Genomic DNA, 18057 nt, shown 5'->3' with positions numbered 1-18057 from the left:
CTTTACACCTGTTTGGCACCCTGCACTGCTCTAGTATTCAAGTGCCCTCATAGCTTGCATTCCCTCCACCAGACCTACCTGATTTTTTTTTTGGTCATCTTGTCCTGCTCCCAGTTGGGCTAACCCCGCTCTGTTCGCCCTCGCTATGCTCAGGCTCGCTCTGCTCCCCTACCCTAGCCCCATTCCCACCCACACACACTTTCTTTAGATTTATTCACCCCACCCTCACTACACCCTGACCAATCCCCTGTGCAACCCAATTACCCCTCCTCTCCAATCACTGCCTCTCCTACCCCACTACCCCTCCCTTGTTTGTACACTACAACACCTCCTGCACTCTAACCCTACAAAACCAGCCTATACCAATTATCAACCCCCTGTTTCCCAACTTTTCTGTTGTACAGACATATAACACCTCCACTGTTACTTTTCACCTAACACTTCAATCAGTATGACCCCTCACTATCTTACTATCTCTCTTCTCCTCCTAGCTGACTCTACCTCATACCACACATCCCTTCAGTACCCCACTCCTGCACCTACTCTCTTTTACTGTCACTGCTCACAAAATAGCCATCTCACACTACAGATTTCTCCTTATCTATTTCCAGTACTTCCCTTTAACCTCTTTACGATACAAAACATATCCAAATGTATCTCTTTTCAACTGCACAAAATCTTGAACTTTCCCTACTGCAGACCTCTCCTTTTTACTTTCTTTCTATGACACTTTTCTCTTGGATGGAGACATCCATCCCAACCCAGGCCCAATCATCTCTGCCCCTAACCTACATTCTTCCAGCTCCTCACCCCCACAGTTTTCTTCCCAAATCCATACTCACACTCCCTAAATCCCTAACAGTTTTTTCTCTGAACATCCAATGCATGGTAAACTAAACTACAGAACTGCATTCCTGGATCCACCTTAACTCCTCCCATATTTTAACCCTCTCTGAAACTTGGTTAAAGCCCCACATGTCTAACTTTGAAATCCTACCCCCAGGCTACATTATCTATTGGACAGACAGAGCAAACAAAAGAGGTGGTGGTGTTGCCATCCTGTACTCTGACCAACTTAATAACTCTCCACTCTCTACCCATACCTACCTATGCTCCTGCAGAATTACTCATTGTTAACTGCCACCTCAACCCCCGTATAAAAAAATTGCCATTGTGCCATCTACATCCCCTCAGGTGACAACATCCCTATTCTTGAAAACTTTCTTTCATGGCTCACCCTAAACATTTCCTATGAAGCATTATACTTGGTGACATTAATATTGATTGGTCTTCTCTCTCCTCCACTTCCTATACTCATGCCATCAATCTTTATGGATTCCAACAAGTCGTATATTCCCCCACCAGAACTAACAATAACTCCACCTCCAGCTGCATCTTAGACTGGATCCTTATTTCTGATCCTCGTGTCTGTCACAACCCTGGCATACTTCCCAATTTCCTGAGAAACCATTCTCCTGTCTATATCCTCAGATACTCTCAAGAGACACCCAGAGAACACCTCTACAGAGAACATCGTAACTTGACTCAATTTGACCCAGACAAAGTTAACTCCACAATGGCCAAAATAAACTGGACCTTCCTTTGTAACCATCCCCTTAATGATGCTGTTACTGCATTCAACAAGATATTCCTAGATATATTGAGCAACATGGCCCCATTCAGAAAAGTCAGTGTGAAATCTAACTGTGCTCCCTGGCTCACTAAGCAAACACACTCTGTTATGCGGCTGAGGGATATTGCTTGGAAAACCAGGGTAAAAAATAAAACTCCAACCCTACTCCAGTCTTACAAAGAACTTAGAAACACGTGTAAAAAACGTATCCTCAAAGATAAAAAAAAAAAAAATCATTCTTTGCTTCCAAACGCTGCAGCCCTCATACTACCCTAAGAAATTTTGGCCCACTGTTAATAAGATTCTCCACTCAAGTACCCCTTCTACCCCCGACCCCTTCCCTCTCAGTACTGCCACAGAAACTGCTACCCTATAAAACAGTTATTTCATAGACACAATTCAAAGACCAACTCAACCCAGCCCCACTCCCTCTTCTCTGCCCCTACCTCACAGTTCATCTTCCTCTAATACTTTCCCCTTACAACCTGTTCCCACCTCATTTATCAAATCCCAATTGAACAAACTCAAACCCTGCTCTCCCTCTGTTAACAATCTACCTCCCCACTTCCTTAAAATTGCAGCCAGCTCTATTGCCTACCCACTTTCTATCCTTATTAATCGCTCTATCACTGAGGCTGTCGTCCCCAACATATGGAAATCCTTTTACGCAATCCCACTCCACAAGGGAGGTAACTCCACTGACCCCTCAAACTGTTGTCCCATAGCTATACTATCCCCACTACTAGAAAAATGTGTTCACTTCCAGCTACTCAAATACTTGCTTGAAAATAATCCCCCTAACTCCCTACCAACATGATTTTAGACCACACCACAGCACATCTACTGCACTTCTCTCATTCACTCAAGCAGTGGCAAAGGCCCGTGATAACAACCTACTTTTCTGCTGTCTATTCCTTGATCTCTCCAAAGCCTTCGATACAGTCTCCCACTCTAAACTGTTTACTAAACATTTAGACCTTCACCTCTTTCCTCTGTCTGTATCCTGGTTCTCTAGTTATTTATCGAACAGACTGCAATATGTACACTGGCAAACCATCACCTCTTCTTTTCTGCCCATCAACACCAGAGTTCCCCAAGGCTCTATCCTGGGTCCTCTCATGTTCAACATCTTTACTAACAACTTACACTCCACTACTAACCTCCCAACCCTTTTACAATATGCTGATGACTCCACCCTCATAACCACAGTCAGCACCATCCCTGAACACCTTTCTCGTATCCAAGACACTTTCACTTCCATAGAGACCTGGCTAGCTGACTATCAATTAATATTAAACCCTAAAAAAACTAAACTTTTGCTATTCCTTCCTAAAACCCTTGCACAATATAAATCCTCTTTCTCTGTCCCCTCCCTCAACAACACCATCATCATACCTGAATCACACACCAAATTACTTTGACATGATATTATCATTATTTTATAACTATCACTACATTAGGATGTAGATGGGATTTGTATATAGTTTGTTTTAGTATATAGTACGTTTGTATGTTTAATTTGTAATTGATGTTTTTGTATGTTTTTTCTTTTTTCTGGAACATTTAAAACTAATAAAAAGATTAAAAAAAAGAAATTCGACATTCAAATCAATCTATGCATAAAAACAAACACCAAAAACTTGGCCTACTATACCGAAATCATAAATTTCTTTTAACTCCTCTAAATCCACCCTAGCCTTATCTCTCCTCTTACCCAGTCTACTGTCTGCAGCCCCAGTCCTCACTAACCTTCAGTCTTCTCTTATCAGCCATCTAGAACAAGTCTACAATAAAATAGCTAAATTTGTTGCTAACCTCTCCTGTAAATCCCATAACTGCCTTGCACTTAAATCTTTGCAATGGCCTATATTCCCAAAACAACTTCTTCCACAACTACTTTATAATACACTCAGTTCTTTATAACCCTACATCCTGCTCCTCTATCTCTAATATTGTATCACAATAGAACCCCCGATGTCAACTCCGTTCATCAGGCAAACATATGCTGGACATATACAAAGTATCTAAAAACATTCGCAAATCATTATATAAATACTCCATTACTCACTCCTGAAACTCCCTTCCTTACAATATAAGAAGTATCCCCCATAAATCACAATTCAAACTAGCACTCCAGCACTACCTACAGAATACCTGGTTCTGTCCCTGTCTAGCTCCAACCTGATTCCTAATGCCTCTTCCTTTTACCCACTATCTTTTGTCTTCTCTTCTTGCCCCTCTTCTGTGGAAAACTTCTTCAGCTCCCTCAATGTGTAAATAACTCCTTTGTTTTCTCCTAGCTTCCACACTATCATGTTGATACTGTACATAAATTCATATATGCAAAAACCTGTACAAAATTTAATTGTGTTCTCTTTTGTTGTATGAAATCCTTTTGAAATGTAATTTTCTTTTTTGTATGCCTATAATTTCTTGTTTGTATGACTGTAATTTGTAATTGGAGCTTTTCTCCTTGGGTCTCCACTGAAAATGGGCCATTGGCTCAGTTGGATTAACCAGGTTAACAAATTACAATAAATAAATAAATAATGTTACTATCGCAACCCACATAAGCAGTCATGTGTACAAGACATTACAATTGTATAAGAAGCACTTGGAGTGAATTTGAGGTGCTGAAATAGCTCAGAAAACAGCATGAAAAAAATCCACATTTTTTTTTTATTTCTAAGGTGACGTTTTCCTTTAATTGCCTTTTTACCACCACCTATGAGTCTTCAGATGTCTCTCACCCAGAGTATTTTTTCTGTGAACAGTGATTTTGTTTTCTGTATTCTGGACAAGAAAAGGAAAAAAAGATAGGAAAATGGCAATAAGACCTTAACTGCCACCCCTGCAACGACTTTCCCTCAGTCCCTTGAAACCTATTGTTATACTAGAATGTTTGCAGCATCCCCTCATGTGTCTCTGTTCCCTGTATGAAGTGATTAGAAACAACAGGTATTGTCTGCAGCAGTAGTTGTAGTAGTGTATAGAAGACATAAAAAAAAGAGGGAGGGAGAGAATGTTATGACATTTTTATGCTGCTGCAGAATGTAAGGGGTACGCTATTTATGATTAAAATGGTTAGTGATTTGGAATGTACATGTATGTTGCTTTATCCCCAGGTTTTTGCCCAGCAGCATGGAACTGATTAGCTTGATGGTACTATATGATGACGACTCCTTGTTGGTGCAGTATTCTGATGGGTCTTGCTTGCAGCTTTCTCCCTGTGGCTCTGAGTTTCTGTTTGAAAAGGTACCTCCTGCATCAGCACATCCATTGCAACAGCCTGAAAGAATTCGACAGAGGACACAATTTGTGATTAGCATTTACCGAGTAAGTAGCTGTTTCACAGAACTTGAAACTCATTTTTGTAAAGGAACACTGAAACTTTTAATTGAGAGGTGTAATAATCCAAAAATGTTTGTAGATGTAATGGTTCGAGCACAAGTGAACTGAATGAGTTAACGTATGGAATTATGCAGAAGGGGTTAATGATTTCATATTTAGATTAGTTGTTATTCTTTATTGCATGTGTGATGTATTGTACATCAAGTTGAAGTAATCATTTTTCTTTTTCAAATTGTGAAATCAGAGATGTTGAAGTCTTGTGGCTGCAGTGGACATGTTTGCTTTAATGTCTCTCTCTCTTTTTGATTTCATATTTAACTTTCCCTCTGCATATGTCAGTTTGGACATAGGGGTCTACCTGTTTGGTTTCCTTGTCAAAACGTGTGGTATTACTTAGCTAGAAGAGACATTGTTGAAAAACAAGTACAACATGTTTGTGGTATGCTGCTCATGGTTTCATAGGTAGTTACAAAGCTTGTGGCTGCAGTGCCCTTTGTGAAGTTTAGCCAAGTAATCCAGGTAGTTGCCCTGGATTAGAAGACTATTTATTTTTATCTGCTCAGGAGTCAATCTACAGCTATCCTTCCACTGACTGAGTTAAAATTTAAAATCAGCCAGTGTATTATTCTGATTGATATATAGAAGGAGTTTGTTCAACAAATAGATATGCTGCCTTAAGTAACTATTGAACCATAACAAAAAAAGAGCAGTTCGGAAGCACGCTCCACTTCAAAGTTAATTGAAAATCCACTTAGTACACAAAGCACCGGCCATCAACATACATTAAGGCTCACTAATAGGAATACATTTTCATTCGCATAGACTTCATCAGATGAATGTATACCTATAAAAAATAGTTCTATTTATACCCAGAACATTCTATCTCAACCAATCAAATTTAAAGAGACATATTATTCAACTTTTAAAAAGATAGACTCTCAATGTAAAAATAGTAAATTATACATATCTACTATCAATGAAAAATACATAAATACATAAAAAATACATTTCCACTAAAAACATAAATATAGCTATAAATATAAGTTGTTGTTTGTCTTTTCGGCTTTTCCCGGTTAGAGGTCGCCACAGCGGAATTCCGGTCCGCTAATGATTGGCAGTAGATTTTTATGGTGGCGAGTTGCCAGCCCGATGCTCAACCTTCAGCGAAGGCACGCCCATTCACGCATGTCTTTCGGAGGCCACTCAACCTCGTACATATTTTAATATAGTCTACAGTATTAAAATTCACACATCACCTTCATTAATAAAATTATCCTCATGTGCCATCTAGTGGTCAAACAGAAAAGGGCAATAGCATTAAAGCTTTGCTGCTCTTAATTTTAAAACAGGGGCCAGGGAGACTGCTTGCTTCATTTAAACCAGGTGGCTTAGTGGCGTTTAAAGTCAGTTGCTAAATTAATTCTCTATATTCAAGTCTAGTCTCCCATAAGCCCCCTCTAATGTCTTTAGGCACCACTTCAAGTACAAAAAAATGGTAACCTGCTTCTGGACAGCTCAATCTGTGTTTCTAACTGTTAGAGATGGGCAGATTCATGGGTGCCGGAACCATAGAGCCAGGGGGATGGGGATTCCCCCCCACTTTTACAGCTGCAAGACCTGAAGGGAAAAATGAATGAAGTGGGGTTTTCACGTGTGGAAGTTAAACTAACTAAACTAGCTGCTGTTGTTCTCTTATTGCTCTGTGTTACAGGAGTTATGCTGCCGCTGTTCTGTTGGTGCTGCCAGAGTTATGCCAGTAAGGAGAGTTTTGTTCTTTTATTTCAGGAGTTATGCTACTCGTGTTTGTGTGTGTGTGTGTGTGTGTGTGTGTGTGTGTGTGTGTGTGTGTGTGTGTGTGTGTGTGTGTGTGTGTGTGTGTGTGTGTGTGTGTGTGTGTAAAATGCCTCAGTTAGGTATACCTGATGGTTAGTGTTACTCAGGCTCAAACAAGAGCTTGAATTCTCCATCCATGCCACCACTTGTGATTCAGGGAATTGAGTCCATAGCTCTCAACTGTCCAGATTTTCACAGAATATTTGGCCCATACTTTTGGTCTGTTCCTTGTGGTTTTCTGGCAAATCAGTGAGAACTGAATTCACTAAAGCATGATAGCCTTTTAAGTTTCAGTTTTCCTATCTTTCAGGAGACACATGGTAACACATAACACTTTATTTTAACAACTTTCTAAGATTATACAAGCAATATTTAAAATGTGTCCCTGGTTTTGCCCCCCCCCCCAATAAATGTTGGCTTTTTCCAGATTTTTTGTGCTGCGTAGTTGAGAGATTTAGTTGAGTGTCAAGTGGATTTTACAAGGAGATAAGAGCTTCAGGGGAAGAGAAGTTTAGTGCTACTTATGCCAAGTCATTTGCATTGTTAGCACAACAGGTAGTATACTTGCTTTTGATGCAGAAGGCTGTGGGTTCTACTCCCACAGTATGCAGATGGATCACTGATACTGTATTGTGTTGTACTTTAAAGGGAGTGGATACTGCAGTCCCTATGAATGTCCTCCTTTGGAGGAGTTACCTAGTAACTATGAACCTGTTATCAGTTTGCCATCCATTCCCCATTGCACAATTACTAGCTTATCATTTTTTTAATGTAGCATAGGCAGTTTATTCTTCAAGGGCAACAGGCACTTTATTTGTAGATGAAACAATGAAATATAAAATTGTTTGCGAATAGCAACCTCTTCATTAGTTACAGATCCCTTTAATGTGGGATTATTTAGACGACTTACATCTGTAGAGATTTTGCATATTTACTGATATTGGTGGATTGTAACGACAGAAGTCTGAATGGCCTTTTATGGTTGAAATTTTCTGAAATGGGTAGTTTTGTCATTGGTTCATACATTTTGTTTCATTGCTTACTAGAAGACTGTTCCAAACTACAAATTTAAAACACATTCTAACAAGTGGTGTTGTATTATACAAGGAATGTAATTTAATACAATCAGGTTAATATAATCAGGAAGGTGAATCAAAGAATGCATACATGTATGCTTGCTCACAGGATGCAGGAGATCAAAATAGGGGAAGAGACCAGTCACCAGTGGAGTCCCCCAGGGTTTGGTGCTGAGACTGTTTGGCATATACATCTCAAAAGTAAAATGATAATACCAAAGGGCTTTGGCTGACTAAGTTTGAGATGACTGCAAGCTAGGAGCAGTTATTGAATCCCCAAATGACATAACCATCATGCAGTAAGGATTGTCCCAACAATAACTGGCGCCAGAATCATGAATTGAAACTAAACTCCAAGAAATACATTATCATATCCTTTGGAAAATCATCTACTCCAGGGAACTGCCAAATTGACAATGCCCCCTGAGAACTGACCCAGTTGTTCGGCATTTGGGAACTTGTGTGTACAGTGACCTAACTTTTGATCAATATGTGCCCAGAGTCATAAGAAAGTCTTTCTATATTGCACAGCTTATAAACAAATTGAGTGTGACTAGATCTAGAGATATTATTGTCCCCCTTTGCAAAGCCCTCATTAGGTCAATTGTTTTGTATAATGACCACTTTGGCATGCATCTGTCCAGACCCATGCAACAAGTGGAATAACCGCAGATATACCTTACTAAAAGAATACAAGTCCTGCACAATATGTCTTGCATGGACCACCTCAAAGATTTATCACTATACTCTGTATCCTACAAAGTGCTTAGAGGTGACGTGTCTGGCATATAAGGCATTCTCCGACCTAATACAGATAGACTGACTCAACATCAGCAAGTCAAATGGCATCAGAAATACTCCATAGTCCAGATATCTTAAACTGAATGTTGTGGAGAGATGGATATACATATATCACAGAGGCTACCACTGTTCCAGAACAGACTATCCATTCAAGTAAAACAAAGCTCATCCCTGTCCATTTTCAAATGCAACTTGGATCAACTTGGATCTAAGGACGAGTAATAGAAAAGTACTCCAGGATTGCTCCTCATGCCAATAATGGATAGAGGCAGTTCCTGAATGCTGCATCCCTTACATGGAGCTCCTCAAATTATCTATAGTATGATCACATTTATTCTCACTAGGGCTAATATGCAATTAACAGCCATGGGATAGGTAAGACTTAATATGCAATTAACAACCATGGGATAGGTAAGACCAATCAGGAAATGTTAATTCAAGCACCAAAAGGGAAACTGGCTAAGCTTAACATGTCCTCCAAGTGAACCTATGTTGTGGTAGTAAATGGTTTTAAAAAATTGCCCTTTTTAGATCACTAAGTACCCTTCACCTCCCCAGTCTTCAGCAACTTCCGGTGCTTCTGGGAAGATGGGTGTTATGCCGATTGTAACACGCATGGTTTAGTATATTTAGCATTGTGTGATAAATGTACATCATTTTATATAGGTAAAACAGAAAGGAAGTTAAAAAAATAGAGTGTACAAACACAATTATGACATTAGGAATAAATGTGCTACTAATGCATTATACAAGTATAGATTGAGCTGTCCAGAAACAGGTCACCATTTTTTTTTTACTTGAAGTGGTACCTAAAGACATTAGAGGGGGCCTATGGGAGACTAGACTTGAATATAGAGAATTATTGTGGCAATTGACTTTAGAAGCCACTAAGCCACCTGGTTTAAATGAAGCAGTCTTCCTGGCCCCCGTTTTAAAATTAAGGGCAGCAACGCTTTAATGCTGTTGCCTTTTTCTGTCTGACCACTAGATGGCACATGCACTCCTTGAAATGGAGAACATTGACATTTGTGTTCATAGGGTCAGATAGGTACTAGGCTATCGACCCAAGGGCCTACGTAAGCCTAGCCAACAAGGTTCCCTGACTTACGCCACCCAAGAAAGTTATTTTCCTGTGCCACTGTCGAGCAGAGACACATAAGTGATCCCCGGGGTGTATTTCCTATTTCCCATCCACTCATCAAGATTTTTCTTGAAGAGTACTAATGAAGAACTTTACTTGACATAGATGGGTAGCCTGTTCCAGAGTATGGGAAGTCTCTGGGACAGGAATCTATCCCTCCAGAATGTCCTGTTTATTGTGGTGACAAGGTTTAGGTCCCTAGAGCGTGTAGCTCGGAAGGATTGGGATTTCTTTAGGTGTAGCATGTCCAACAGCTCTGGGTTTGACATAGCTTTATATGTTAGGCAGAGATCACCTCGGAGTAGGTGATATGCTACAGAGTACAGCTGGAGTTTTTTTGAGGTGGTCAGTGTAGGGCATTTGTTTGTGGCCAGTAATCCTCTTTGTGAGGTACTTCTGTGGCCTTTCCAGCTGCTGCAGATGTCTTGTGAGGTACATTCCAAAAGGGGCGTTGTACTCTATAATGGGTCTAATGAGTGTCGAGTAGAGGGGAACAATGACCTCTTTTTTTCCTGGATGAGAACCCTTTTATGATGAGGTGTGCCACATAGAAGGACTTTCTGACTACTGTGGCAATGTGACTATCAAAGGAGAGATTACTGTCACCTGGGTCCCAAGGTCTCTTATCACACATTCGGTGTTAAGTAGATTGTTGCCTATGTGGTAGTTCATGGGTACAAAGTTTTTACCAAAGGGGATGACACTGCACTTTTTGGCATTGAGCTTGAGGCCGTGGCTCAGACACCAGGCATCTGTCTCAGCGAAGCCCTTCTCTAGGATGTCCACAAAATTTGGAGACTTGACTATGACTCCTAGTTTGCAGTCACTTGCGAACTTCATTAGCCAGAGGCCTTCTGTGTTAGCCTGTACTTCAGAGAAGTAGATACCAAGCAGGAGAGGTCCCAGGACGGAACCCTGTGGCACTCCACTTGTCACTGGTTTGAGGTCAGATTTGGAGTCTGCAACATTTACAGTGTGGGTTCTGTCATCTTGTGACGTAGGGATTTATACCTAGTTTAGTGAGTTTAGCTATAATTCCAGAATGGGGTATGGTGTCGAAAGCCTTGGCGAGGTCTAGATAGGCTGTGTGAACCACCTTATCCTCATCTATGGCTTTGGTGACTGCCTCAAAGAAGTCTATCAGGTTCAGGAGGCATGATCTGCCTTTCACAAACCCAAACTGGGTGGGATCCAGAGTTTGGAGGTTACCAATGGTTTTGTTTATGAGTTCCATGATGATATGTTCCATGGCCTTGCAGACCAGACTTATCAGGCTAATAGGTCGATAGTTCCCCGGATCAGTGTTGGCTCCCCCTTTGTGGAGTGGTATAACTGTTGCTGTGTGCCATTTTGTGGGCACAAAGCCTGATGCGAGGCTATTATTGAACATGGTGCTTAAGTGGGGAGCCAGTTCATTCTGAAGTTCATGTAAAACGCAGCCTGGGATGTTGTCCAGTCCCATGGATGCTGTGTTTTTGGCTTTAGAGAGTGCAGCTTTCACCCATGTAGTTGTGATTACAGGGAGACTGCATTCTTCCTGTATAGATATGGACCCTTTAGGCGGTGAGGGGGGGTAAAGTTAGCACTGAACCTATCTGCCAGGATGTTGGCAATATCAGTTGGTTCTCTAATTTTCGTGCAGTTGTGTTGTAACTCACAGCAGATCTAGAATTAGTGGCGATTTTGTTTTCGTAGCTAGCTGTGGAGGATCTTATAAGGGATCTCAGCTTCTTACTGAGGCTGACCAGGGAGCTTCTCCACTCATGGGAATTTACTCTCTTTTGCAACAGTTTCTTCCTTCTGTTGTACAGTTTGTTTATGGCAGGGGATCACCAGATTGGCCTCCTTTTTTTGGAGGATAGCGTCTTGGTTCTGTTTGGGATAGCACGATCCATGCACTCGTGTAAGTGCTTATAGAGTGCATATGTGTAGGATTCAGCAGTTGTAACTGTATTGTCCATCTGCATGGGTGTCATGAAGTTCACCACTTCTGTCTTAGGAAGCATGAAGTTGGCTTTGGAGAAATGTTTTACCGTGGTTTCCTTAATGGGGAGTGGGGGCTGGATGTGAATATCAAGGGTGATTAGCTTATGGTCGGATCGGACCAATGAGGAGTTGACTTCAGGTGTGGAACACCGGTCACTCATGTTGGTAATGACTAGATCTAGGATATTGTTGCCCCTGGTGGGGGTGTGGATAAGTTGATTCAGGACATTGGAGTTTATGAATTCCAGAAAGCGTTGAGCTATGGAGTTGGTACACGAGTAGTTTTCCCAGTTAATGGTGGGGTAGTTGAAGTCGCCCATTATTAGGGTGTCTGGTTGAACCCTAATATTTTCCAGTACATCAAGAAAAGAGGAGTGGGAATCCTGGGGCATGGTGGGAGATCTGTAGCAAGCTACAGTTTGGATTGCAGTTTTGCCCAGAGTTAGTTGCACTTGGATAACCTCTGATTCATTATGCTGAGCAACTAGCCTGGAAGTGTGGAAATCCTTAATGAATATGGACACAGCTCCGCCTTTGGTGTTTCGGTCCAGGTTACATGGCCGAAAAGTGTGGTATGAGTTATAGCCTGGTATTGCAGGGGTGCTCTCTGGAGTCTTGAACCAGGTCTCAGTCAATGCACAGATATTGATATTCTCCATTTTAAGGAGTGCCTCGAGCGAGTGCATTTTGAGATTTAGACTTACAGTATTGAGTAGCATTACCCTCAGTTTTTGCTTGCCTGTTCCTGTTACGGTGGTGAATTTGTTATTTGAACCTTGCTTAAAAAAGGCACTATAGGGGCAGCAAGAGCCTTAGCCAGTTTCCGGAATCCTAGGGGTGACAGGTGCAGGCCATCTGTGGCAAAGCATTGTGGTCTGTCGACCATGTCATCTGAAGCAGACAGTTACTGGATCCCCTTAGAATGACACCAGAAGCTTAACCAGTTGTTGAAGTCAATCATTTTGTCCTTGTACTGCGGTATCATTCAGGGCAATGGCAGAATGCTACTCAGGGCTAGGGTCATACCTGCCTGGGCTACAAGATCGAAGAGCTCTTCCATGTTTCTTTTCATGTAGTCCAGGGAGGTACGTCTCGGGTCATTCACACCAACATGGACAATGACAGAGTCATATTTGTACTTTTTGTGGAGTGACCTGAGTGCGTGGGTTATGTGGCGGATCCTGGCACCCGACAGGCAGCTGACAGTAACCTTCTCCTTGTTTAGCCTGGTGAGTGGGGCATCAGTGTGCCTGACTATAGAGTCATCTATGACCAGTGTGTTGTGTACATTGTTTTGCCTTATTGGCTGTGGTTGAGTGGCACACTGAGTCTGTGGGCTACGTGTCATTTGGGTTGTGTTGGGGGATGGAGGTTGCTTTGGAGGTCTCTGTTGCTTAGACATTATTATTGAGAGCTTCTGCAAATGTTTTTATGTTACTATGTGTGGATTTTGGTGGTGTAGATTTAGTGAGACTATGTGATGAGTGTGGTGTGGTGCAAATGTTTACCTTCTCCTCATGACTGTCAAGTTCAGTCTTGGTTGGAGAGAGCTTTACCCCCAGTTTGGCTAGATAAGTGCATCTCTCACAGGTAGTAGTGTTGGGTGGTAGGAGGAGAGAGTTGTCTGTGTACATAAGGCAATTTCTACATTGCCTCCAGATTCATCAGATAAACAGGAGAGAACACTGGGAGCTGACCCTTGGACATGCCTGAATAAAAAACTATTTTCTTCTAGGTAAGTGTTTTTCTCTAAGCAAGTGAGAAACGTAAGTACAAAAACTGTTTCCTCTAGGTAATTTGGAAGATTGAACAGAGACCTGTTTCAAGGCAACAGAAAACCCCTGCACTACCAGGCTATAACTCATTCCACACCTTTCGGCCCCAGAACTTGGACTGAAGATCCGAAGGCGGTGGTGTTTCCATATTCATAAAGGATGCACACACCTCTAGACTGGTAGCCCAACATAACGCATCTGAGATACTTCAGGTGCAGCTAACATTGGGTAAGACACCGATTCAGGTTGCAGTCTGCTATAGGTCCCCAACCATGTCCCAGTACTCTCACTCCATGTTCATATGCACCTTGTAGAATATTAGGGTCCAACCTAACACTCATACTGGGCGATTTCAACTACCCCACCATTAACTGGGAAAACTACTCATGTACCAACACACTTGCCCAACGTTCTCTGGAATTCATTAATTCCAATGCCCTGAACTAGCTCATTCTTACCCCCACTAGAGGTAGCAACATCCTTGACCTGGTCATTACAAACATGGGTGACAGTTGCTCTACACCGGTAGTCAACTCCTCCCTGGTTAGATCCGACCACAAACTAATCACCCTGGAAATCCACCCCCCCCCCCCGCAAAGGTAACCACCATGAAAAACTTCTCCAAAGCTAACTTTGGGCTCCTAAAAACAGAGGTGGCTAACTTCACGGCACCCATGCAAATGGAGAATAGTTGTATGACCGCCGAGTCATACACCAATGCACTGTACGAACACATACACAAATGCATCGATCTCGCCATACCCAATAGAACCAAGATGCTCTCCTCCAAAAAACGAAGCCAATCTGCTGGTCCCTGCCATAAACAAACTCTACAACAGAAGGAGGAAACTGATGCAGAATAAGGTAAAGTCCCAAGACTGGAAAAACTCCCTTATCAGACTCAACAAAAAGTTGAGATCCCTCATCAAATCCTCTAAAGCTAGCTATGAACTCACTGCAGCAGATAGTAAAGACAACCACAAGGCCTTCTGTAGTTATATAAAGACTCTCCACGGCAATACCCAGATTTGCTCTGAGGTACTGCACAATGGTACCTCCTATACCGAGCCAGCAGATGTTGTCAATATACTGGCCAATAGATTCATTGCCAGCTTTGCCCCTCTCTCCCCTCCTAAATGACCAATCACAATACCAGTACATTTCCAGGCACCCAGTACTACTGCTGCACAGGTTAAAACATCACTGCCCAATGCCAAGAATACAGCTTCTATGGGACCTGACAATATCCCTGGCTGTGTTCTTCATGAACTACAGAGTGAACTGGCACCTCACCTGTGTGCCCTGTTCATCCACAGCCTCACCTCAGGCTTTGTCACTACCAAATGGCGCACTGCAACAGTCACCCCTCTCCACAAAGGAGGAGTGACTACAGACCCTGGGAACTATCGCCCCATTAGCCTGACGAGTCTGATATGCAAAGTTATGGAATGCATCATCATGGACCTAATAAACAAGGATATAGGGGATCTCCAAACTCTGGATCCTACACAGTTTGGTTTTGGGAAGGGTAGATCATGCCTGCTCAACTTGGTCGACTTCTTTGAGTCAGTCGCCAGAGCTGTGGATGAAGGGAAGGTGGTTCATACAGCCTACCTTGATCTGGCCAAGACCTTTAATACCATTCCCCACTCAGGAATCATAGAAAAACTCACTAAGCTAGGCATCAATCCCTATATCACTAGGTGGGTTGCAAACTGGCTCACAGAACCCACAGTGTGAAAGTAGCTGACTCCAAGTCGGACTGCAGACCAGTCATGAGTGGAGTCCCAAAGGGTTTGGTCGTGGGTCCTCTCCTGTTTGGTATCTACTTCTCTGAAGTCCAGGCCAATACAAAGGGACTCTGGCTGACAAAGATCACAGATGATTGCAAGTTGGGAGCTATTATTAACTCCCCATATGATGTTGACATCCTACAGATAGGCCTCACATTAGACCAACGACTGGTGTCAGAACCATAGCCTTAAGCACAGTGCCAAAAAATGTGTCATCATCCCCCTTGGGAAAAACCCAGTTACCTTGAATTACCACATCGATGGTAGTCCACTGAATACAGAAGGAGTCATAAGAGATCTGGGAACACAGGTTGACAACAACCTCTCTTTTGACCACCATGTTGCCACTGTGGTCAGGAAGTTCTTCTGTGTGGCACATCTCATTACTAAGGGTTTTGCATCCAGGAAAAAAAGAGATCATTGTCTCCCTCTACTCTTCCCTCATTAGGCCAATCATTGAGTATAATGCCTCATTTGGCATTTACCTCACTAGAAGCCTGCAACAACTGGAGAAGCCACAAAAGTACCTCATAAAGAGGATCTTAGACCTTAAACACTTGTCTTATACGGACAGACTCAAAAAACTCCAACTATTCTCTGTCTCATATTGCCTACTTAGAGGTGATCTTTGCTTGACTTACAAAGCAATCTCTGTTAGAAATGCTACATCTAAAGAAATCCCAATCCCTCCGCACCACACGCTCTAGAGACCTTAACCTCATTATCACAATCAACAAAACATGCTGGAGGGACAGGTTCATAACCCAGAGAATGCCCATGCCCTGGAATAGACTTCCCATACATGTCAGGCAGAGCACCTCACTGGCCATCTTCAAGAGAAATCTTGATGAGTGGATGGGAAATAGAAAAGTCACCCCGGGGATGACTCCAGTGGCTCTAATCGACAGAGCCACTGGGAACTAAGGTCAGGTGGCACAATGCCAGGGTAATCCTGTGGGCTAGGCTTGTAAAGGCTCCAGGGCCATTAGCCTAGTACACACCTATGAGCCTATGAGGGTAATTTTATTAATGAAGGTGTAGTGTGAATTTTAGTACTGTATACTATATTAAAATATGTGCTTATATTTATACCTGTAAACTTTCAAAATCACCGTGAGGAGGCAAAACACCGGTCGGCCCAGAAATAATCACAAGCATTTAATGGATTGGTAAAAAGCGTTAAACGCCAAACTAAAATACAGCGTTTTTCGTCTGCACTTCAGACTTCTTCAGACAACAGTTATACAATTAAACAATTAACTAATCACTTATATATATATATATATATATATATATATATATATATATATATATATATACACCCAATTCCATTCAAAAGGTCCAATGAAAACCAAAAATTCATGAATAATTCATCAATGACATGTCTTTTGGAGCAATATACATTTAAAACCATGTTTTATACAGGAAATAACTTGTTTTGATGTACAATCAGTATAAATATTATTAAATATATCAATAAGTATATTGAATATCTTAAAATAATGAAAGTTAAAAATGTTGTATTTATTTATCTACGAATAACTAAACCTGTCTATACAATTCTAATACCACACTCCCCTCTAGTGGTTGGTATAAAAACGATACTTTATAATGTAAAACCAATGCAAAAAAAACAATTAATAAAAATGGTTTGTATTGCAATCACAAATAAATGAACAAATGACATATCAATGTGTTTCTTAAAAATATTAGATAACCTTCACAAACCTATATATTGTTGAACAATCACAGCTGAACAGAAATACATACACCATCCTTTATAATCTGGCAGCTCTCATTTTAAGAACAGGTACAAGGGAAATGTAGTCATTGAGACCTGGGGTATCTATTGGCTTCTAAAACCACTTGCCAATATAATTCCCTGTATTCGATCCTAGTTTCCCATGGTCCCCCCCTCTCATCTACTTCAACTTCTTCTATAACAAAAAACTTGTATTTAGCTAAAGGACAAAGGGTGGTATGTCTGTACAAAGCATTAGTCATTTTTTTATTTTTTATGTCATTTAAGTGTTCGTATACCCTTCTCCTCATTTTTCTCTCCGTCTTCCCTATATAAAAACAAGGGCAGATTTCGCACATTGCAATATATACCACCCCAAAAGAATCACAAGTGTTGAAGGTCTTGCTAACTAGTTTTCTAGACCTGGATTCAAGATATATCTGAGGCATTTAGCATTGCAGGGCATTGAGAGCACATATGGCAAGAAAAAGTTCCAGGCATCTTGTTTACTTTTTTCTTTGACCTGTTATTTATTGATAAACAATCTTTCAAATTTCTTCCTCTCCTGAAAATAATCTTCGGTGGTTCATTCCCTTTACAGCTTAGATCAGTAATTTGAGCAAATTTATCCCATTCATTATAAAAATATTTTGAATTCTTTTTGCATCACCGCTATAATCTAAAATAAAAGCATTGTTAAATTTAATATTGTCATTCTCATATTCTAGCTTTGTGGTATCAGTAAGTTCTACTGTATTGAAACTTTTAGGGTCTTTACCTAAAATAGATTGAAATCTCTCCCCCCTTCCTCTAACCACCTCTTCATATATGGTGGAACAAAAATCTGGAGGGTACCCTCTTTCGATGAACATCTGGGTCAAGAACTTGCATTCTTCAATAAAATCAGAATCATCAGATGTCATCCTG

The 18057-nt window shown here is 41.3% G+C and overlaps 1 protein-coding gene across 2 annotated transcripts in view; it reads left to right on the top strand.

The window, feature by feature from the left end:
- Positions 1 to 4763: 4763 nt before the first annotated feature.
- CCHR1.PART1H5orf34 (chromosome chr1.part1 C5orf34 homolog) overlaps positions 4764 to 18057 on the top strand; it is a 1113566-nt gene continuing 1100272 nt past the window's right edge. For both annotated transcript variants that reach the window (XM_044076898.1, XM_044076888.1), the window contains exon 1: positions 4764 to 4969. In XM_044076898.1, coding sequence (XP_043932833.1) covers positions 4775 to 4969 — 195 coding nt within the window. In that variant the 5' untranslated portion in view covers positions 4764 to 4774. The remainder of the gene's footprint in view (positions 4970 to 18057) is intronic.

This window comes from Protopterus annectens, chromosome 1.part1 (genome assembly GCF_019279795.1).
Source record: "Protopterus annectens isolate FY-2018-M chromosome 1.part1, PAN1.0, whole genome shotgun sequence".
NCBI lineage: Eukaryota > Metazoa > Chordata > Ceratodontiformes > Protopteridae > Protopterus > Protopterus annectens.
This window is presented reverse-complemented; position numbering and strand designations above follow the sequence as displayed.